At 43.8% G+C, this 24173-nt stretch overlaps 1 protein-coding gene across 1 annotated transcript; it reads left to right on the plus strand.

Moving 5' to 3' along the window:
• Window positions 1–3030: 3030 nt before the first annotated feature.
• On the plus strand, window positions 3031–16188 carry CD28 (CD28 molecule). The gene is made up of 4 exons (XM_026089254.1): window positions 3031–3209; window positions 10364–10717; window positions 10967–11085; window positions 14096–16188. Exons 1-4 carry the CDS (start codon window positions 3155–3157, stop codon window positions 14234–14236), a joined length of 669 nt encoding a protein of 222 aa, XP_025945039.1. The 5' UTR covers window positions 3031–3154; the 3' UTR covers window positions 14237–16188.
• The last annotated feature ends 7985 nt before the right edge of the window (window positions 16189–24173 follow it).

Here is a 24173-nt window from a genome sequence, read left to right on the forward strand (position 1 = left end):
CTTGATTCAGGATATGTGGGTCAGTACTTCCTGATTCTTTAGCATAAAGGCAAAGCAGCAGCCTGCTTGGGATTTCTTGGGACTATTTTAAAGATACCCAGACAATTCTTTGAGAAACCATAGTAAATCATATCAGCATTTCTCAAAAAATCAAGTCATAACTCCTGTCAGTGCTTGCTTTTCTAAAAGTTGTCATGAAACGCTGAGATTGAATATCTGGACTGTTATTTTATCTACATTCTGCAATAGGTAAAGAATCCCAAGCCCATGGGGTAGATTCTTGGGTACCTTGAAAATCCATTTACTGAATTCCCATTTACTTCTCTTGGACTAGGATTTCAGCCATTTTGTGATGGGAAGGAAACCTTCACCTTCCCAAACATGGCCAAATTACATTCGCAGTTCTTTCAGTTCTCTCGCAGCTCTAGCTCCACTGAAATTATAATGCTAGTCTGGATTTCCATTGCTGTGACAGCAAGCAGAGCCTGACTGACAGAATACAGACAGACTCAACAGCTTGAAATCTGAATGGAAAATGGGGTAAGGATAGAAGTGTGTGGTGTCTGAATTAATGTTACGGCAAAACACCATCAGGTAATGCTTGGGATACAGAAGGAGAGATACTTGCAGTGTCTGGGAGAATAATGAAAAATTAAGAGTGAGGGCATACTAGGGGACATTTGTAGGCTTTTGTTCCTAGATAAGCTTAGCTGTGGTTTGTCCTATGTGCAAGACCGCTTACTGAAAGCTGTAATATCTTCTTCCCCTACCCTCACAATAACTTTGACAATAGAGAAGGATCATATATGTGAAGTGACAAAGTCAAGTGCCTAAGTGATCGGAATGAACTGTTTAAATTAGAGCAAGAGCTGCAATTTGGAGAAGGAAAGGAGCCATACCCTTGGGAACACAATGATGACTTGTGCCCTTTTAAAACACAGGAAAACCAAGATTTATCCGAAAAAAAGTGCTCTTTACTCCAAGGATCAAAGAGGAAAACATGAGGCAAAACAATATGACAAAAGAACCTGAGACCCTGGAAACAACAATACCGGGATYGCTTGTTCATCAGCACAGCAAATAAATCATGCCTGTTTTTTTAGGGCTACAGTTTATAAGTTCTCAGCAGCTCCTCTTGCCTCTCCTCTCTTCCACCAGTCCAGTCTCTGTTTGCAAACTGTGCCGTGGTCTGTGCTCACCATGAGAGGCACGTGAGGAGTGATGAGGGATGGAAGGGAACAAATGGGCCCATGGCCAAACAGAAGAGAGGCCACACTGTTCCCTCTTGTTTTCCTTTAAGTGGCAGTTCCTAGAGCAGAGTCTCTTCCTGCACGCCTGCAGGGACAATGAAACATTTTCCCAATCAGGTTTCTATCTAAATGGTGCTCCTTTGCCAATATGTGCCAACGAACGGCATGGCTGTAGCGCTCTCTCCCCTGTTGATATTGCCCAGTCCAGAGCATATTATACTCTGCCAGTCCGGAGATGGGGGGAGAGCGTACTGCCTGTGCACTTCCAGTCTGTATCCCAAATACAGAAAGGATCTGATGTCCAGGATGCAGAAGCATGCGTGTCTACAGCAGGTTCGATACACATTGTGCACATTCAGTTACCCAAGCCAGAAGATGTGACAACAGCGTTTTCCATTCCCAAAACAGGGTGGCTCAACAAAAAGATACTGAATTTTGCAACTGTGTTGGGGGATTCTTACCTCAAGTTAAGCTGGGACCACTTCACTGATAACTGCAGGAACGCTCACATGACAAAAAAGATTTTAGGATTTTTATCTAGAAACCACAAAAGTGGGCTGAATGAGAGAGAATCTGACTCTTTTTTCTATTTTTTTTAAGCATGAGGAAACTCCAAGACTTTCAGTATAGCAAGAAATTTACACCTGTTATAAGTCATAAGCATCTTGTTAAAATTCCTAGACTGCAAATGTATACACCAGCTAAAGCTGCTCGTAGGTTACACAGATAATTTCTGATAAAACATGGCTTAAAGACCTCAGATGCTCAGGCAAAAGGAAGAACAGTTCATTCCTCTTCAACCCTTTCCACTACTGCCCAGTTTTCCTGAAAGTCTTCCTGGAAAGCACCTCTCCTTTTTTCTCAAATAAATCACAGAGTTACATATTAAAGGCATCTATACAGTTATTTCTATGTTGGTGGCCAAAGTGAATAGTTAATAAGCAGAGTTTTCACAGTTATAAATGCCATTAACCAGCTCGCACAATCTTGCTGTTTCAAGGGGCGAGGTGACATCAGGCTTGCAGGGAAAAGAAGAGAGAACATTTATGCAGTGAGTCAGAGAGTAACTTTAAATAAAAAGACCTCTAATAAAAGCACTGATTGAGAAGTGTGCTTGCTGCATGCTGCCTTTAGTTAGATGTAAACTGGATTACAGTCACATTCATTTATAACTCAGGATTTTTTTTAAAAAAGGGAAAGTATACTAGATTAGCTATTTCTTGCAATGTTTGGTCTGCATTTAGGTGGCAAGCTTGTGCAGAAAAATGAACAAACCTAGGTCACCTACTGCCAAAAGGCATCAATCCCAGGGGCTGGGAAGGGAGGCGAAAGCAACCCAGCAGACAGAAAGATTTCTGCTTTTACGAGTGGGGAGAGATGGAGCATCTTGAGCACAAAACTCACTGAAGGGGCCAGGTTAGGCCATCAGGAACATGGAAACTGCTGCTTGTTTCTACTGGGAAGAGGCTATGTTCATGCACGCTCTTGGTAAAGCAGCAGCCCTGCATCTCTGGTGAAGCCCATTTCTTGCTGTCACAGGAGCAATCCGCGAAGCCCCGAACACCAGCACACACCTAGTGCCGCAGGGACAACAGTCCCTATTTGGAAAGGCGGGTTCCCACTACCTTTTCGATGTTTCTGAGTTGTGCAGAGGCACAGAGGCTTCCTAATGCTAAAGTCACAGAAAAACTTAAACTTCCTGTTCAAGCATTGCCATTGCAGCGGTTTCACTTGGCTGCGTATCATGCGCTGCGGAGAGGGGGGGAGGAGGAAGAGGAGAGCAGCGGTGCGAGCAGCCAAGGGCGCAGCCGGGCCTCGCGGTGTGGCTGGTGGTGTGGAGCCCCGCGAGCCTCTGCGGTGCTGGCAGGGGGTGGGGACAAGGCCCAGGACCCACCATCAGCACCATGCTTCTGGGGATCCTCGTGGTGCTCTGCTTCATCCCAGCCGCTCATGTAACAGGTAACTGGGAAACACGTTGAGCCTTTCCACCCTTTTTCCTCGCTTTCATCGTCAGGTGGGAGAATGTCTAGTGCAGTTTTAAATTAATTTTGCACAGCTTATCCTGTGTTGGGATGTAAGGGGAGAGACAGAGCATGCTGGTAAGGCTGCACATGGATCAACCTGATGCAACTAAGAGGCTGTTTTTTTTTCCTGCCACAAGTATTCCTCCAAGACCCAAGGGTTACCTTTATAACTTGACTTCTCTTTGGATGCATTTGGAAATTGCATGCATAGGTGGAGGGGGGTTTACTCCCCATTCCCCCAGACTTTACAAGTTTTGACCACATGGGTGCCTGCATGGCTTACTGCCTCTCCTGGGGGTCTGCGCAGTCGTGGTGGCAGTGCCCCTCTCAGGGCCCCCTCTCCTCCACTGCCAGGTCGCCAGTGCGGAGCTCCATCTCCCCCGCAGCCCAGCACGACGCCACGGGCTGCGGAGCTGAACCCACCCGCAGGCCCACAGAACTAGCAAATAAAAGTAGAGTTGCTTACTGAGCTCAGATATAGGATGATGGGAATTGCTAAGTACCTGATTTTTGCTTTTAGTAATGTGTTGATATTTATTAGATATCTAGCTTTTTTTTCTGAAAACATCTTCAACAACAAAACTGTCTGTCTGTGATTTGGAAGTCCTGAGGTCTTAGCGAATCTTTCTGAATCTTCAGTTGTTCTGGCAGAGTGTATTTTGTCCTGGTGTTGTCCGTTGCTGATGCAGTGTTAGTATGTTCAGAATTAACACATCTTTCCAAAGGGTACCTCAAAATGCAAAGCAAGGCAAGGGCTGATGGGTTTTGCTGGCATAATCTTGAGGCAGACCATTTTTCAATTTGTTGGTCTGTGAATGCTTGTTGTTGGGTCTTCTCCAAGTATCAGTGCTTTGTATTTTACAGGGAATATACAGAAAGCAAAAAAAACCTGTTTTCCAGTGCAAAACTTTTCACATACATAACATCCTTAAAGGGTTGCTTTTATTAACACAAGAGCTATAATTGCTTCTATTTTTTCCTTATTTATGCCTTATTTTTCTGTAATTCTTTTCCTTAGTAAAGGCATTGCAATTTGCATGAAACCACGATCTACTTTTCTTTAAGCAATCGTGTGCTTTTTCTTCCTAATCCTTTTTCCCGTGTTTATAATTTGTGTTTGCAACATCATAATTATTTCCACAGCAGGCAACTGGGTTGTCAGAGAAGACACTAACTCTAGGATGGGATAAGTAGCAGCAGTGAGTGAACAGTTGAAAAAGTTTCCATGAGACATCAGCAGCTTCTAAACAATTTTCAGTTGCCACAAAATAAAATATAGCATGTAGTACTCAGACACAGGGGATATGCCACGATTTGATAGGCATTTATACACTTGTTTCGCATTAAGCACTTGAGTTTCTCCAATAGCTTCACTGAGACTGTTCAACTGCTTAAAGTTAAGCACATGAGTTAGCATGCTTCTTAGGGCTCTCATCTTCCCATGCTTCTTTTCCACCTTTTTTCATTTTGGTCCCAAGATGAATGAACCTTAGTATGTGGAAAGCATTAAAGCAGGAGGAACCCTGCAGGACTTCTTCAAGCCACAAAGGCCTCAAGTACTCTGTTCTTATCCAAAGACAACTGACTTTGTCCTGTTCTGCTGTTGAGAGACTGCACCAACGAGTGCTGCATATTCAGTTTGAATGGTGGAACTGTAAAGCTGGAAGGGGTCTTAAAAAAAATCAGTTTGCTCATTCCCTTTTGCAGTAGTGCCAAAATTTACAAGGTTTGCCCCCCCTCCCCACTTTGTTGGCTAAATAATTACTTTGCTATGGTCTCTCACAGAGGCAATTAGATCACGTTGCCTATCCTGTGTATTTTGTGAATTAAGCAATGTAAGTGGGTTCCCACTGCAGCGTACCACAAATGACCTMATCTTTTTACTACCTGCATAACCTTCTGGCTTATGGTCTCTGGGTGTTAAATCAACCTCTAACCCACTAGGGTTACCAGAATGCAGGGGAGGCATGAGACAAGGTTAGCTGAGATTAGGATGACATAATAAATTCTTGTTCAAAAAAACAAGAAAACAAAACCCTCTGCTTAAACTGCATTTGATTAAAACAAAAGCATCACCTGTGTTTTATGAAGTACTGTGCTTCCGGCAGCACTTGCACCAAAGGAGGAAAGATTAGCAAAGAGCAAGTCTATAATGGTTAGAAGGGGTAGATCTCTTCAGCTGCACATTATACACCCAGCTGGCTGACCTAAAACCAAAGTAACAAGGAAAGACCCTTGCACCTTGGGAAGAAAAGTAAATGTAATTGAACAACACGGACCAGCAGCAGCAAAATGGAACGGCTTTACAACACAGCTGTGTGTCTTTCTGTTTGCGTGCTAAGGAGCTCCTTTCACGTTTCCCCTAGCCCCCCAGGAGCTTAAGCGAGCTGTTTCTTTACTCTGCTTATAGAGAACCCAACTTCTTCCAGCTTCCTTGTTCTGGCAAATAACTTCTTGAAGTCAATTGTCATGGAAAAGAAAAAAAAAGAGGAGCACAAAATATTTTTTTACAGAATATTTTTTCCAATAGCTGATTATGATTCATGGAAAGTTCTAGAAAAAAAATCAAAATAGTTATTTTCCATGCTTTGTTGTTTCTATTTTGCTTTCCTGGCAAAAAAAGAAAGGAAAAGAATTTCAATGGAGTTTTGCTTGCATCAGGGGTCTATGATTAAAGAGTCAGTGTTTTACTGATATTATGTATGGATGGCATTTTTTTCAAGATGCAGAAAACCTTACATGTGATTATAAGATAGGTCTAACACGACAAATAAGGCATAAAAAAACCCTTAAGAAGTATTTAGAGATAGCATATACCCGTTACTTATAAGACCTAAGATCCTGAGCAAGTTTGCAGCATGTGTATGCTGACACCAATGATTTTACATTTTTAGACTTTACAGCTCTTTGAGACTGTAGACAATAATTTTTCATAACTGCCACTTTCTTGGCTGGTTAAGGCCAAGTACCTCCATATAGACATTTATTATTATGCAGCATGACTGAACATAGCTCGGGAAACAGCAATCACAACCCTATTTAGGGGAAAACATACACTAATGGAAACACTAAATGTTTCAGAGTTTCACCATTTTAACCAACCCAGAGTGACATTTACGAGAAAAACCATCTTTGAGAAGACAAAAGAAGCTTCAGCTCGCGTTTGCCCAGAAGGTCACCGGCCTCTCAGAGCACCTGGTGCAAGCCCTCTGCATTTTCCTATCCTCAGGTCCTACTGTGAATGTACTCAAATCCTGCTCAGATCACAAATGAAGTAAGGGATGTTTGGCCTTATTGTATTTTCCCCCTAGAACTAATGGACATTTTGGCACAATTGACTTTCTCCAGCTCAGAGAAATCCAGGCCTGGAGAGCAGGACAACAGCAGGGCCTTGCTGGCATGCTCATGGGCTAAGCCTGCCTTGCCCTTGCTGGCACTGCAGCCCAAGCAATACATGGAATGGTAATTCGTTCCTACAAATGAAAGGCAAAAGACTTCCCTCGGTCAATTTAGATTTGACATACTAGAACCACTATGTGAAAGTGTATCTGGGTGCTTAGCCTAAACCAATCATGTAGGAAATGTCTTCATTTAATGATCCACAAATGAACTTTTCCCACTCTTTGAAGTCATCCTACATCCCAGCAAAAAGAGCACGGAGCCAGGTTATCAATATCCAGGCAGCATTGCACAGCAAACAGACTGGGCCATAAATCCAAGTGACAGAAATAAGTTGAAAGAACTTATTTGTTTAGATGGGTGCATTAGAAGAGTCTGGTCTCCAATTATCAGCACAATATTATGGCAGGGACAAAAGTGGTCCAAGCTGTAGTTAAACAGTGGAGCTCAAGGCATGAAGCTATGTAATCCAGATTACAGAAATCCAGATTAGCCCACAACAGCAAAAGGTGGGCAAAATCACTGGCCTCTGTATAAGAGTCTTAAGAACATTTGAAGGTGGTCTCTCAGAGAGGAGATTTTCAGAATTATCTTTCCTCTGACTATGGTAAAAATCTCAGCAGGCTGAGCAGTAAGTGTTCATTTGCTTTTTGTAAGTACTTGCAATGAAAAACAGGTATTTTGGCAAGCATTTTTCTGAAGTGCTAATGCTTCTGTAAGTGTTTGTTTTGAATACCTATTTTGTTTGTAAACTTTCTGAGAAAGAAAAGGTCTCTTCTGAACATGTATTTAGTCCCTATGACAATAGGGGTTGTAGCAGTTGGCACTACTGCAGTGGAAATCCAAAGAATAACTCTGTTTGAACTGAGATATGTAGAACTGTGCTATACTAAATATAGAACAATTCCACAGGACACTTGCACAATCCCACCTAGGCCAAAGACCGATTTTCTGGCCAACAAAAATACAGTCAACTACCAGGTCTTTAAAGGGGTGGAATCTAAACCTCACCCCTTGCTAAAATGCCTTATAAGCCTATGCAAGAGGTTTTGTCGGAAAATGCTGATTCGATGAAACTGAAGTGTTTTGCTGAAATGTCTTCATTTCGATGAAAATTCACCACAGGCAGGCAGCTCCAATAGAAACCCGCCTTGTCTATTACTACTCTGTCACCCAGTTCTGGGATTCCAAGATCTGTGGCTCTTGCTGTTGGAAAGTCAGCAAATGCTTGCTCTGCATCAAAACAAAAACTTTCACAACATTTGGGTTCCCTGCAGCCATGGGAATTCAGCTGTGATGAGCTATGCTGTGACGAGACAGCAGAGCATTCCTCATCTCATGCCTGCCTGCTCTCTCAAGAAAACAGTGCTGGTAAACAAGACTTTGAGTGAGAAAATGAACAACTTCAGTGGTTTCATGGGTTGGGCTGGCAATCAGAGAACCTGCTGGCCACAGGTTGTTCTTAGTGTCCACACCCTAGCAATAGCCCTGGCCAACCCATGCACCTCTTTGTGTTTACTTCATTCCCTGTCCCAGTCTTTTTTGCTTCATGTCTTACAATTGCTGTGCCAATACCTAGCAGAGGGCTTCTGGGTCAGTCTCCAAGCTTCATGCTAGCCAGCAGTGGCTCTTGAAAGAAACCTGGCTTGTTCTTATCTCAAGCCTTTGAAGAGCTGAGGAGTAATGGTCTTATAGACCCTCTCACCAGCTTACAGATATCTAGACCTGCCAGGAATTTTTCAGCTATACAGTGGTGGGAGACTCGGAGCTGACTGAGGAGTGGCAGTCCAGCAAAAACAGCAGCAAACCTTGATCAGGAAAGTTTCTAACACCCAGAATGGCATTTCGGATAGAAGAATGGGAGCAAGAGCTCAGTATAGCCAGATGGAGTCAAGGCTTTCACCCTGGATGTGGAAGACCCACACTTATGCCCATCTACTGTTTTGATTCAGAGCAGGGATTACACCTGCATCCCCCACATTCCAGGTGACAGTTGTAACCACCATGTATGTTCACTGTCTTCACCCTCAACTCTCATAGTGAATGTTGTGCAATGTGAAACAATTGCAACAAAAAGGAAAGAATAGCTTCATAGCATCTTTGTATGCACTTTGTGGCATTTGGAGCAGATGCTTTCTGGATCTATGTAAGTGATGGGTCAATTGTATGAATGTGTTTGTTTTCTGTGTCTTACGTTTTACGTGTCTGTTTCTGAAAGCAACGCACTGGACCAGATGACTCAAGTGGTCTCTTCCAGTCCAATGTTCCCACAGCCACCTGGAAGCCAAGTCTCTCACCTGTAATGTGGGACACAGGCTTAAGCCCTTGACCTAAGTCAAGCAGAGCGTGGAACTGAACTTGGCTCACCTTCATCCCAAAGGAATGTCCTACTCAAGAGATGGGGGTACTTCCTCTTCATGCGCATGTGTGAACACAGATTTTCCTCACAGACAGCCATTTAGTCCTAAATATTTTAAATACTTGTTTTCTGGGTATTCTAGATCTGGCCTCCTCCCCCCACCATTTCCCTTTTCAAAGCCTCCTTCACATAGATTAAGTTGAAGGGATACAGGCTTTGCAGAAGATTTTGAGGAAGAGAGATGCCAATTGTCATTCTTGCAGCCACAGCAATTCCCAGGGATCTACCAAAGGCTGCTGAGACCTCATACAAGAACTGCGGCTGATAAATGAGTTGAGCTTTCATGAAGATTTATATGGTTTTTACATACACAAGAAAGGGCTGTCCTTCTGGCAAGTTCCTAGCTTAAGCTCCAGAGATTCCTTTCTCTTACAGGTCACCATTTGTAGAGTGGGGCCTTGGTTGTATAGGACAACTTTTCTTGGAAGAAGCTGTCTTTCTGCATAGTGCTTGTGGTGTTTCATTGTTTGGCAGATGGTAGCAAAGTTCTATATGTCAGAAAACATTTCCTGTTTACGTATCAGATCGGTCAATCCAAACTGAATTATGCCTTCATGTGAGATGTTTTTTGCAGGCCATTCAAGTGCTAAGTGCCAGTGCAGTGTCAAATTAGTCATCTCCTGGGTCCTTTGGGAGATTAAGAATCTACTTCAGCTGCTGACTAGAGAAATGACTTTTTATTAAAGTGATAGCAGTTTATGCTTTTAGTGTTCATCATCCAAGGTCCAAACCCTTGAAGAGTTTGCAGGTGGAATTTGCTGAACCACTTCAAGTCTGTCCTTGGATTAAAAAGCAAGAGTATAAATAATATTATTATTTCTGACACATAAACTAAGCATTAAATTCATTGTATTTCTACTCTATGGTATCCCCCAGGAACCTGCTTACTAAAAAAAGGATAGACTAGGGTGGCCTTACATACATATGTATATACACACACAGAGTRGCCTTTTGAGTCTTGATGTTAAATCTTAGTCACATGGGCTTCTTTCTGTACTAGCATTCTGACTCTGAAGAAAAACACCCTTGACCTCACAGGGTCACCTAGTGACTATGTAATTATTTATATAAAGGGGAATTGCTGCAACAAGAGCTCCTGTGAGAAACTGCTTCTGCAGCTCAGTGGTTAAGTACTCCCTAGGAGGGAGTGTCAGCCGGGGAGACGTGGAGAAGAGTTGCACAGGAGGATGTGTGGTTCTGAAGTCTCATACTGTATTTCATAAACAAGTGTTTTTTTTCCATCTTCCCCCTCTCCCCACCCCTCCTTCCAGAAAACAAGATTTTGGTGGCTCAGCATCCTTTGCTCATTGTAGCTAACAAAACAGCGAATCTGGTCTGCAACTACACATACAATGGGACAGGGAAGGAATTCCGAGCTTCGCTGCACAAAGGAACAGATAGTGCAGTTGAAGTCTGCTTTGTTTCATGGAACATGACCAAATTTAGCAGTAATTCAAATAAAGAATACAACTGCAAGGGGATTCATGATAAAGACAGAGTAATCTTCAATCTTTGGAATATGACTGCCAGCCAAACCGACATTTACTTCTGCAAAATCGAGGCCATGTATCCACCCCCATATGTCTACAATGAGAAGAGCAAYGGGACCGTCATTCATGTGAAAGGTAAGCTGGAAATCTCCGTAGGCCTACACACATTCCCCACACGAAGGCTCGAGGCAATACGTTTCCTTCCTAGGAACAAAATAGATGGGTTGCCCATTAGAACTAAATTCCTGCTCCCTGGAGAAGACATCTCAAAATGGTGCATGATATGATTGATACACAGGGCACGTTAGAGCAAAGAGTAAATAAGCAGAGGTTAAGGCTGTTGCTTTTATGTGTTTTAAATTGTCTTTGTTCTCTTCCTTAAAGAGACACCCACCCAAATACAAGAGTCTCAGTCTCCAAGCTCTTACTGGATTATGGTGGCAGTGACTGGAGTTCTTGCTTTCTACAGTACGCTAATAACTGCGGTCTTTATTAACTACTGGGTAAGAAACCACTTTTTTCCTTTGCTCTGTATGCTCTTTGGCCCTAGTATGTTTCTCAGACTACATTTGCTGTATCTACCACAGTTCACCGATATCCTTCACTTTCAGGACAACAGTGCTTCACCCCAGCTACACACGCACACCCACACTCTTCCCAAGACAAACTGAAAGCCCAGATGCTCTCCAGATGGGCTGTCAGGCCTCCACAGTAGAGCTCTAAAGCAAACAGAAGTATCATAGCGTTTGCTGTGCCCTGCACACCGACAATACTGGGACACTGTCGCCAGCTCTTAAAATTATTCATGTCAGGGAAGCTTATCACTACAAACATCCCTGGCAAAACCCTTTGGGACTATTCTGAGAGAAGGGGTTCACCTGCAGTAAAGCAGTCTTCAGGGACCAGGAATCAGCCCAAGACCATCTACACTGGTGTCTTGTGCCTTTCCAGCAATTCCCTCAAGTACCCACTATTCCTGGCAGCTTGCCTGCAAGAGAATAGGGGCACCGGGATCTCACTAGTCTCTYCTCTGGCCCTGTATATTAATGCCAAGAAGGCGGAGATGTTCTTATGGCTCATTATTTTTGCTTTCTAATCTCTCTGGAGACCTGGCTGGCTCAGGTCCCATCCAATTTTGCCTGGTCCAACACCCTGGCCTGCTGGAGTAACCCAAGTGTGAGCTGGTGATGCAGAGGCAGCAGAAGGCCACCTTTGCTGAATGAGTCTTAGGACCACAGTCTCCCAAAGATTATTTTACACTATTTCCCTCACATGAGAAAGACTGGAATGATGAGCGTAGTGAATAACTYTGTTCCTTGCACTCTGTCTTTCCCCTGTGTCTCTGTGGTTAAATATCTATTTTCAATACACTACAAGGTAGCCTATCTACCAAAAGGTCCCGGTGTCCCTGACAGGTTAAGCACTGCATGGATACAGAAAACCACTCTCCCTGCTATCTTAAGTTTCAGCTGATACCTGTTTCATCAAAATACACTTGTTCAATACATGCCTCTTTCTCCTGGAAAGCAGGCTGGATCAGGAATTGCCATATGAAAATGCAAAGCCAGGTTAGGTGGTTCTTCTTTGTGCCTTCCTGCAGTGACAGCCTCACAGTAGAGCTAAGAGGATTACCAGCGTTGGCTGCAGGTGTCACAGTGCTGTGCTACAGTAGCTCTGCCCTGATGAGATGCTGTAGTTTCAAATCCATCATTCAGAATCTGAACCATTTCTCTCCGCTCTTTGCATTTGGTACCTAATGGCCACACACTGTGCTGCTAAGATGTCTGCTCCCAGCAAGACTGACAAGGCTACGCTGTCATGTGCGCCGTTTGCTGCATCAGTTTTTACCTGCTATTATTGCTGCTGCTGGTATTCTCCTGATAACACATACTCTGAGTGTGGATGTACTTGGAGTGCTGTTGAATGTAAATAAAGCTGCCTAGAAGAGATTATGGATGTTAAAAAAATGCCCTAAAAGTGATACTTGACAGTCACGGCAAGCCTGTTTCACCTGAGTTCCTGAAAGCAGCTGAAGATTTGTCTATTTTCTTACAGTCTGCCTTCCCTGGAGAAAAACTGCTTTCCTTTCCAAAAGTAGCTGTCTTTCATCCTGGAACAGCCTAGCATTCACTCATGCTAGTGAAATGTATTTCTCTCATGCAAAATTAGCTCTTTGATTTTAATAGGTGGATTAAAAATTCTATATTATGGAGATAAGCACATGCAAGTAAAGCTTTTGTTTCTAATATAATTTACATGCACCAACTACATTGTATAACTTAAGTAGTATGTAATTTACACTCAACACCTTGTGCATGTGTGTATATATATATATATAATATTAATATTAAAAAGCTTAAATAGTCTCACAGTAACTAACTGCCCCACTCTGCAGGCACAACATGATTCAGCCATCAGATTTTCTAAAGCAAACCAACTCCACAACATCATACACATACCACAGTGGATACATATTGGTACATAAACACATAGGTATGTATGTATATAGGAAGGAAATTTCAGTAAAAAAAGAGATAAGAAAAAAGGAGGTATAATCAGTGCTGAGAAAGAGAATGGAAATACTTTACATGGTCACTGATGAAGGAGCACTTCAGCCATGCCAGAGCACTAACCTTATGCACAGCCTGCTGGAGTCACAAGTTCAAATGCTGCCATGGCCACAGGCCCCCTCTGATTGCAGGCAAATGACTGCACCTGCCTTCTGCTTCTGCTGCTCTTATTTGTAGAGGAGATGATGCTTTTCTGTTTCACAGGGGCATTATAAGGCAGGAATTCAACAGTGGAAATGAGTTTTCTGAGGCCCAGATAATGAGACAGATAAAAGATTTAAATCAGCTCTGCTTCTTTTGCCTCTTGAAGAGGTGCTCCTAGCAGCATATACATTGCATATTCCCGCTGCAAGTGGTAGGTAAACCATGACATACACAGCCTGAGCTGATTTTATTCTGTTTGAGTTAAGCAAATTCCTTTTTCCCTCCTAATAAATGAGGACAACTGTCACTGCTCAGACTGTTCTGCCTGTGCTGAGTCATTGCACAGCCGAGAACTGGGGGTGAGAGCAAGCAGGCTGCATCCTCCGTCTGCAGCAGTCACTCACCTGTAGAGCAAACAGCAGATAACCTGGAGCCTTGCGCTCAGGTTGGGCAAATTCATAGATTATTTTATGAGAACATGTGTTCTAATTCTGTGAATGTATTTAAACCTGAGGCTTCCTTATAAATAGGCCTGCTTCCCTGAGCCAGGGCCCAGGGCTAGAAACATCAGCAGTGAATATAGCTGATGGTGGGACCATTTATTAATTCAAAAGAAGGAAAAAATTATCAAATCCATTATTAATTTTTCTCAGATCTTATTAACACTCAAAAACTCTCTGTGCAAAGGATTCCCCCTCCCCCCCCCCCTGCTTTTTCTCTTTTTTTAAAATGTTCACCCCAGGCAGGACAGACTAATTGCAGAAGTATTTTCACACTTTTCTTCCCCTTTCTCCCACAGCAAAAAAGCAAGGAGAAAATGTATCATCAGAGTGACTACATGAACATGACTCCCCGGCATCCACCTTACCAAAAGAACAAGGGCTACCCATCGTATGCACCCACGCGAGACTACACTGCGTACCGCTCCTGGCAGCCGTGATCCCCACCGTCCGACCCACCAGCACCCTGGGGTGCTCCTTGTCAATCACTTGCACTTGGACATGGAAGGACAGCCAGTTATTTTCTCATCACGTTTGTTGTCATCGATCATGGATACCTACACCATGGCAAGTATTGGCTAAACTTTGACGGTATGCACAAAGGAAAAAAAAGCAAACATGAAAAATTCAAAATTTAAACAAGGACTGTTTTCCACGATGGCTGAAAATGAGAAATGACTTGTGTTGAAGGTTGAGAGTGGGTAAGACAGAAAGATGGCATTGGACCTCAGAGCTGGTCTCCTCTTAACGCTTGTGATTTTGCTCAGCTGTTGGGGGAACCAGAACTTCTGACCTTTCCCAATAACTGTTGCCTCAGATTTAACCCTTAATTTCTTTTACTGTATGTCTAATCCTCGGAAATGCAATCCATACCGCTGTTAAATATGGCAAAATGCAAAAAATCACAATTCTCCTCCCCCCCCCCCCCCAAGACCAGGGCACAGTTTGAAGTTAAAACACATGCTCAAAAAAAGAGAGGGAAAAGTCAGCCAGAAGGTATCCAGGCTATCAGGCTAGGGCACAAATGGGCTGTCTGGACAAATCAAGATTGATGGAAAACCACTAAACCTTCAACATGTGAGTCCTTAGGTTGGTCACTTTGTAAATCTTCATAAGACGATTTGAAACCATGATCAAACAACTCCACAGAGTGAGAAAGCAATTAACCTGAAGACAAAAGCAAGACAAGCCAGAGAGGAAGAAAGATCTGTTGTCATCATGAAAAGTCCCTTTTGCGTTTTGTTCACCTATACCAGGGGAGCGCAAAGCCTGCAGCAAAGTCACATGGGAAGCATTAGAACACATGGAGGTCAGATTTTGAGGAGAGCTTTACTCTTAGATTGAATTTTTATTTCTACCCAAAAGACACTCACTTACCTGAGTCCTCCTGAAAATCTGTCCACTTCTGATAYCAAGGTTGTACTAGAGCTCTTCTGAAAATCTCAGTCCAGTTATGAGCAAATAAAGATCACTTGAAAATTTTCCCCTCAGCATCCAATTTTTTGGGTGTGAGAAGGTCCTCAGTTCCTACCATAGTCAACAGGGTCTGCAGGTGCTCAGCCATTTGCAGGGACTGCTCTGGGCACCTTGAGGAACTTTGTGCTAGTTGGAGATTACTTTGTTACCTAAAGATGTTTTCAGGGATACTCCATGCAGGATGGGGTCTTCAACAAAACTTACTTCATTCCTTTAATTAAGCATGTTTACATTTGCAAGAAATCCTAAACTGTGATTGGGGTTGTCTTAACATAAAATCTTCTTTCAGGCTGAGGAGATGAGATTTATTTTTTAGGGACTACTGAACAAACAATTAAATGAAAATAAATCCATATTTCCACCTTGAAATAAAAATCAAGATCATTCAACACTTACTTTACTCCAAAACTGGATAAAAAGATTCCTTCTATATTGGAGAGGAAATGACAAAAATAGGGATGTGGAAGGGTGGCAACAATCTGCTTTGACATTTTAACCCAAGTACAAATTTTGGCACTTCCAAATTGGAAGTTTTATCTGAGTTTGCTGACCAGGCCCCAACCCTTCACTCTGAGTCACGCCAACACGCGCCGCACTCCTGGACGGTGCCAGGTCGCCTCCGGGCACCCTCCCCTCACAACACGCGCATGACCCCCAAGCGGGGGACACTACAGCCTTGCCCCCGCCCGCGGAGGGGAGACGGGCACGTTGCTGCGTCGGCTCGTGCAGGCTCTTCTTGCCGCCGGCGGCAGTCTGGGGCAGGGGCCTCGGCGGGGTCTCGCACTGACGGCGCTGCCTCGCCGGCCCGCGGTGCTGTCCGTCGGCGCTGTCAGCGCGTAACACGACCTGCACAAGTGCTCTCATCACGACGCGCAGTGAAAAATCTCATCTTCTCGCTCAAATGTAAGGCGAGATGGCAAATGCGTAATGAAAGCTAGCATAAAACAGGGTCAATGTTCCTCGTTTAAACTGCATATATATATATATATCTTCAGAAATGATAAATGTATCTATTTCAGTATGTCTATATTCCTTAGAGTTTTATTATTCTTTTTGTAATCTCCTTTTAAAATTATTAAATAGATACAGTAAATTAAATCTTGAATAAATGCTTTGGGCCTCAGGCTACTCAAAGGGAAGTATTACTATCATCTAAAGTAAATGTTGGTATAATTTGTTTTCCTTCCCCTAACACTTCTGTAATTTCTGTACTTAAAACATACTGGTAGCTCCCAGAACATGATACTGGAAGGTAAAACCTGGAACATCTGGAACAAGTATCAATTAATTTGACTGACCTCCCCCCCCCAAAAAAAAAAAAAAAGAAAAAAGAAACCACGGAGATACAGGGAAACATCCTAAACACAAAATGAAAATAATGAGGAGAACTAGGACAGGAGAGGCCCCAGCACTGTGTTAAACTGGACATCATCATTATATTAAAGCACTGGAGGTACATGAATTACATACTGTGGAGATGAAATACCAGTAAATAGCTTTTATCCACCACTGTAAGGGACAGAAGAGAGAGTCTGTAGAGAAGCAGGCAAGTTAAGCCTGGAGACCATCTCAGCAAATGTGGATTAGCATATATGACAAACAGAGCGATCCTAATTTGTTGCAGCTGGTCTCAGGCAATGCATAACATGCAAGGACAGCATGGCCCTCCCTGGCCCTGCCTTTGCGGTCCATATGCTGTTTACGGGATGATGTAAAGAAAATCCTCCCCCTGCTGCTGCTCAGAACATGGAAACTGGGCCTCAGGGAAGGCAGAGAGAGATGAACAGGGTTTTCTGCCTTGCAGATGGGTCGTAGTTCAAACGTAGATATCACCCTGCTGAACAGTAATTTAACTTTTCAGTCTCCTATCCCCCTCGTTTGGATTTCAGTGTCAGATGAACACATGAACTGCAGTCACCGTATCTGGACGGCAACCGTCACACACTGCAAGGGGCCAGTCAAGCGCTGCACAGCTCCGGCGCCCTGCATGCGAATTCCTGCCCGGCACGTCTTGGTCACAGCACAAGTGGACGGCCAGGTCCCTCCATGTCTCGGGACCGAGCCCCCAGGAGGCTGCTGCCGAGGAGGTAGCCTGTGCTATCTCCGCATGTATCTTGAACTTTCATAATAGGAGCTGTCAGGTTTACTAAAGCCAAAAGTCTTGGACATCCCTTCTGATTTAAATCCCCAAATTTCCAATATCCTCTTCCTGGATCAGATTCTTCAAAATGTCTCTTCTTTCTTCTATGGCCATAAACACAAACTTCTGTGGCAATAATCGCATCTTCTTCCCTTACTCTGCATATCATCTCTTACACTTTTAGTTTCTGTGCCAGACTCAACAGCTCAGGAACCCACCCAAATTGTTAATCTCTAACACCATTGCGTAATCTTCCATGCRTACCTGTGACTAGCTCTCTGCTTTACAAAGACTGTCTTGTACGCCACATTCCTCTTCAGTTTTGGGTATCAAGTCGCCATAGGAGATTGGAGCCATGTGGTGATTTGAGATGTACTTGTTTTCTGTTTGAAGGATTTGGGGCTCTTTCATCCCTTTGATTTTTCCCATCATCTTCAAATTTTCAGCCATGCCAAACACCCATGTGGGAATCCTATGCACCACATGCTTCTCACGGTGCGTGTCATTTCCGTACATGTCATTTCCTGTGCATAGCAGGCTTTTGACCATTGCCAAGTCATTATGCCTGTATTTGCCCTTACAGCAGAAGCAACTGTGGCTACTGACAGTATGCTTGATATCGATAACGTGGTACAAAAAGCTTGAGTTTTAGGAGCACACAAGCAAATGCTTCAGTGCTAAAGATCAAATCTTTCCGCTTTCAGCAAGGCTTTTGCTTGTGTGACTGGAAAATAGTTTATTCAAGATGAATCACAGGCCACGGCAAGATTTGGTTAGTTACTCACACTAACCAGAAAACAGGTGAGGGTAATGAGTACAATACCTGCTTTGTGAAGGTCCAGTAGTGAGTGGGAAAGCATTGAAAACAGCACTCGGCAGTAATTTGAAGCCAAAGTCGGTGTCTGTAAGTGGTTGTGAGGGGGAAACATTACTAGCTGCTTATCTTGATGCAAATGGATTGTTCTTCACAGTTAGGTGCTTTTGTTAGAGCATCACATTACAGTATGTTACTCTTCCAGCCTCAAGGGCACACAGATAGTCTGACGTGGCCAATTTGGCTGACAGAGTATTAGGAGGCTGCCAATTTCATACAAGCCCATTTTCAAAGAGACAAGAAGTTGAATGGTCTCAAATTCATGATTTTTTTTTTTTTTACTGGATCTCTGGGATCAGGGCACTGGTTCTTACTTTTTCTCCTTTTGTTATTAAAAATGAAACATAACTTTCTTTTCAGAGCTCCTAAGCTTTACCAGTAGCATCTCAGTTTTGGGGAGCTGGCTCTGTCTGATTCAGTTGACTGTTGAAATGAGCAGCAGTTCTCAAATGCCACACTTTTCCTAGCCATTATAACATTAGGTAGCCACATCATTCCTTTTCCTCACTGGCTTTTTATTCCTTCAAGGGAACTATTCTGGATCATGTTGAAATGTTCTCCTGGGCTGGAACAACTCTAGTTTTTCAGTCAGGAAAGATCACTCTATAACCAACAAAAGCAAAGAAGCAAACACACACTTTGTAACAGTACAGTTGGTTGTGGAAAGAGACATAGTGGTTTTGTTTTGGTAGGAGGATCAAATGGCCTTTTACAAAACCCTTTTACTCTAAAGCAAAGAAGCTGAAGAAATTACATTCCAAAGTATCTTAAAAGAAAAGAGACCAAGTTGCAAAATTAAGAAATCAGAGGCAGGAAATGCCAGAAGAAAGATTTCCCATCCAGTCTCTCTTCTGCCCCCTTGTGTGAACAAAGTAGTTCTTTAATTACATTTTTTCCCTGCCTACAGGAACTTTGCCTTCTAATCCTAGCATATGTGTATTAAGAGATGCTGCCCTGCTCCCTTGCAGCAAGTGCTGCGCTGCAGTACGAGGCCCTGGCACTGTCAGAGCAGGAGTTGTGTGGCCACGCTGGAGGTGCGGAGCCTGAGGGATGTCTCCAGCCCCTTATGCCAAGGGCTGTAGCAGAAAACGACCTATCAGACTAACTTTGCCTTCAGAAACCYGTGGCTGGGTGAGCACGCACTGAACTACACTTGTGTTCACACAGGGTAACTGAGTGGATTAAGTGGCTACAAATTGCATCAGTTTACAGAAAGGGAGGGAAGGGGGTGAAGGTTGAGACAATGTGCACAGGCCAGTCGTTGAAGGATGATAGCTAAGTTAATGCCTGACAGCCCTGTCAGTGCCCCATTAAATTAGATCACTCTGTTGTGAGTCAGAATGAACTAATTTTCCTGCTATGCTTGCTGCCTGCGACAGCCCTAGGGCTACTTTAATCTTCAAACACCAGTGGTCAAGATGAGAGCTGAATTTTTTTGCTCATGAAAGCGATGAAGTATGCTGCTTGCATTTCTTCTGAGGCTTCTCAGCCTTTCCCAGTCAAGTGAAAGCAGCTGGAGAAAGGACATTGCTTCCTTCCCTCTTTGAGTTCATCAGCTCCCGACGCACAGGAACGCAGCCACAGTCCAGGGCAGAAGGTCAACTTTGGGAGCATTATCCCATCTAGCTCTTTTTCTCATTAGCAGCATGCTGAAGCAATGCCAATTTTTTTTAAATGAAAAAAAAAAAAGAGGCTGTAAAGATACAAAACTGGACAGCAACAGAATAACCTCCCTCTCTACCACAGACACATAGAGTTGACACTTATTTCAAGTCCATCCCGATGATGGAGCAATCCACCACTAAGGATGGGAGAAGTAAAAGGGATTAATGGAGAAACCACTCTAAAACCACTTCAGTGAAACTCTGGAACAGTCCCTCAGGGAATGGAGACAAGCAAACCAGCTGCAGCACGCACAACACAAAGCAAACCTCTGCCTCTCCCTGCCCATATACTAGAAATAAGAGTATTAAAAACACACTGGCCCTGCTTGCCTCAAGAAGTACTTTTTGCTCCGTGGGCTGCTATGCATCCATGAGAAACCAGCTGCGTTGCTGGCGAAAGCCACCTCAGGTCCTGTGAGCGGCTTGGGCACTGCCCACGCTGAGCTTTGCCCAGCACCCTGAGTGTACATCCCCCAAAGAGGTGGGCATGCAGCCGCTTTGACAGCCTTTCCTCGTCCCTGTCTTCCCAGCGCTGGGTCCCAGGGAACTCCTGAGACCAAACCAGCAAATTACATTTAAAGGGCAATGGGCAAACAAACCACAGCAGGCTGGAAAGGCAGGAGGAGCTGGAAGGCAGACTGCAGGAGAAGTGGAGTTCAGTGACTCCAGGGCTGGTCTCCGGCAGCTAGACGAATGCATTGGCTTGGTCCGCAGCTCCAGTGAATTTCCTCCAATAAAAGCAGGCCCTTGGAAGGATGGCGACTCTGTGGTTATTTCCTGAGATGATTTAAATCCAAATAACCATGCATATACACTTAAACCAAAAAAGATTTTAAAAATACAGTTGTTCTTGCCTTTTCTCCTTTCTTATTTAAAGGGTTTCTTACTTACAAATTCCACATTTCACCTGCAGTGTAAGTTTTTAAAATCAGAATATTCCTTTCTCAGTTATTACTTTTTATTAAGGAGTTTCTGCTGTAGTTCTGTGATCTGATTTCAAACCACTGAGGCAGAGAGGCAAAATGAGACAGCGGATACGAGCAGAGGATAAATCTCCTGCAGCTCAGCACTGCGTGGCAGTGCCCACACACTGTGAAAGAAARCAAGCATGAAAGTAAGTTCAAAGAGACCATAGGTTACATGAGCAACCTGGGCTGTGGGGAAACGTCAGTTAGAAACGCGCAGCAGAAAACAGCTCTGTTTTCCTACTGCTGTGGCTTTGCTTGGTGACGATGACACACAAAGATTAAGTGTAACAACATGAGCTCCAGTTGTTTATCTCCTTTATTATCATCGCCAGTAAGTGAAGGAGATGTGTGGGTGTCACCTGCAAAAAAGAAGTTGCATTTCTGAGAGAAAAACATCTGCAGCAAAGATCAGAGAAGGCAAATGGTCTTTTTTAATTCATGCATGTCCAATTTCCTTGCTGTCACTGACCTGCAGTGCTGAATTTAGTCTCCTGGATTTTGCCTGCTTTACTATGCTTAGAGAGAGTAAGAGAGAAGGAGACAGAGGGACTTGAATGATATCAAGTGCCTACAATGATTACAGATCATCAAGGTCATTTGTAAGGCACTAAGATAGCCTGGCTCCCACGGCATGGAATTTGATTTTTCCTCTCCTATCCTCCCGTCTGCTGAGCTGTGGGGACTTGCAACAAGAAAAGCTTTCTGCTGTGCAATCAGTCTACAGGAGAGCGTTCTTTTCAGGCTGCCCTTGAGGGATGCTAGCAGAAAGTGGAAGCAGCGGGTCACCACCTGCAGCACGAGTGCTAGCGAGGTGTGTAGAAGATGTAGAAGATGTGGTTCTTCTGTGTTTGCACGTTTGTGTCTGTGACAGAGTGAATCTCTGCACACACGGTTAAACACCGCTTGCCGCATACATAGCATGAGAAATTACTGTTTTAAGAAGGATTTAAGGAAAAGACATCTCCTGCATAGCAATTGCTGAGGGACACTTTGCATACAGACACGCAAACAACGGCACACATGTAGATGCAAGCTTCTGTCTTTTTTCCTCCATCATTATTTATATATGTAAAAATGAAAAAACAATGAGCACAGTGTCTTGGATTGCACTTCAGGCACAGTATGCTTACTGGGTCTAAGATATCTCTAGATTAATGATGTTTAACTTGGCTGTGTGGTGACTTGCCTGGGTCAACTCACCAGCCTCTAAGATAGAAGAAGTATCAGAAAATTGAAAAACAATAAATTCACAGTATCTGTATTTAAAAAGAGGATTTTCCTCCACCTCCAAATTTGTTGTAATTTGTTTTAGCCCTCTCCCTTTCACCACTAAGCACAGAGAAAACACGGATGACCATCCCCTCTCAGCTGCAGATCAGGGAGGTGAATTCCCTGTGGTTCTGCTACAGCTGTTCTCAACATGAAACAAGAGGGGATGTTGTGCTCTTGTTGTGCCCCAGCTACAGCCCAAGCAAACCAAGGACCTGACTAATACTTCTTGCCCAAATGCAAAATACAAAATTCGCCTTCCTCCTGAAACAGACCTCTTTACAAAAATTAAACTCACTTGTCCTTGATAGCTGCCATAATGAATGCTTGGTCAATAATTATTAATTTCTTGTTCTTGCAAAGGCTCCTATATATGTGTCCTCTTACTGAGGGGAGGAATCCAACTGACGTTGGTATGATTAGTTGTGTGAGAAAGTTACACATCAGAGCACCTTGCTGTGGGAGTGTCTTCTTCCCTCATGTAAATGTTGTGTTGCAATCTTGGTCAACAAACTGATGATCAACACTTTGGGCTAGGGAACGGCACAAGAAAAATATCAGAACGAAAGACCCATGAACCCTGAGGCACTGGTCAACTCAGTGTTGCACCTGGCTGAATGGCATGAGCACCAGCAGCTAAGTACCATTTTCAGGTTGGTTAGGAGTGACTGCATGCTGTAATACTGCCCAGTTAGCATCTCAGATGCATATAGACTGCAAAGAGACAGCAAAATACTAAAGGATCCAAGGCAGAGGAAAAAATACAGAGGAGCAACAGGTTTACCTTGCTAAAGGCAAACTGCGCTGGGAACAGGAAACTAAGAGACTGGTGCAAAGGATGTTGCGGGTGTTGGAAGAGTAGGCACTGCATGTGCCTGGGTGACTCATTGCCACTGTGACTGCTCCCTCGTGCTGAAGTGTCCTTCCTTCCTCAGCTGGAGCCAGGGGTCTCATCCTGCCTGGCCTTGCCATGCTTTAGTTCTGCAAGGGTATCATCCGGAAAGTGCTTGGGCTGGCACTATGCCAGGTGAGAAGCTGTCCGTGTGACATATATAAACTGTACACATGACATACAGAAGTGATGGGTCAGTCCCTGCTCAAGGAGATTAAAAACAAAATAGAAATGAAGAGGGAAGGAGAGGCACGGTCCTCACGCACAGGTAGGGAGCACACCAGCTGTGAGGGTGRAGAGCAGACCAGGGGCCTCCTTGCACCGTCTGTAAGCTCTGTCTGCTGCACCATGCCAAGTGCACGTGTGCATCTCGTGTAGGACTCCACAGCCCTGAGCAACAGCAGGAACTAGCGGCCCGAGCCAAAAAAGTCCAGGCCGGTCACAGCTGCAGTTTCACTTCTACACTTCTTCCACAGCTCCGACCTTCAAGGTGGTCTTCCCAGATGCAACCTACCGAGAACAATGGCTGCTTTAACTGTCCACATGTTTCTCCTATCCTTCCCAATCTTGTACCATAGGTACAAAACTGCCATTGAGATTAGGACAGAGCCTTCTGCATGTGTGTCTGTGTCCTCTGCATGGAGCTTCCTGCTTCTCCAGAGCAAAAAGACCTAAGCCCTGTCTGCTCACTTGCAGGTTTTTTTTTTTTTAATGAGTTTTCCTGTGATCACAGAGGTGCTCATCTCTCATAGACTTTGTATAATCCAAGGTGTCCTCTAGCACTTATGGACAGGGGATGATGCATAGGGAGGGGGAAAAATGGGAGACATTACAAACTTTGTCCAAAGGTAACTATGCACACATGCAACACAAAGCTTAAATGGACCAGTTTCCCCTTTAGTACTATAAAATGAAGCATCAAAGAACTAATTTATATTYCTGGAGCTACTTCTTGTGGTTTGTTGGATGAGATCCACAGGCTCATAGCAGAATGGGTCTTCCTCCCATTCTTTAAGACAGCCTTTGGTTACCAGAAGAAGGGGTTGGAAAACACACATGCATTTAGAAAGGAGACAGCACATTTGCTGCTGTGG

Source organism: Apteryx rowi, unplaced genomic scaffold, assembly GCF_003343035.1.
Source record: "Apteryx rowi isolate R43461 unplaced genomic scaffold, aptRow1 scaffold_12, whole genome shotgun sequence".
In the NCBI taxonomy this organism is placed as follows: domain Eukaryota; kingdom Metazoa; phylum Chordata; class Aves; order Apterygiformes; family Apterygidae; genus Apteryx; species Apteryx rowi.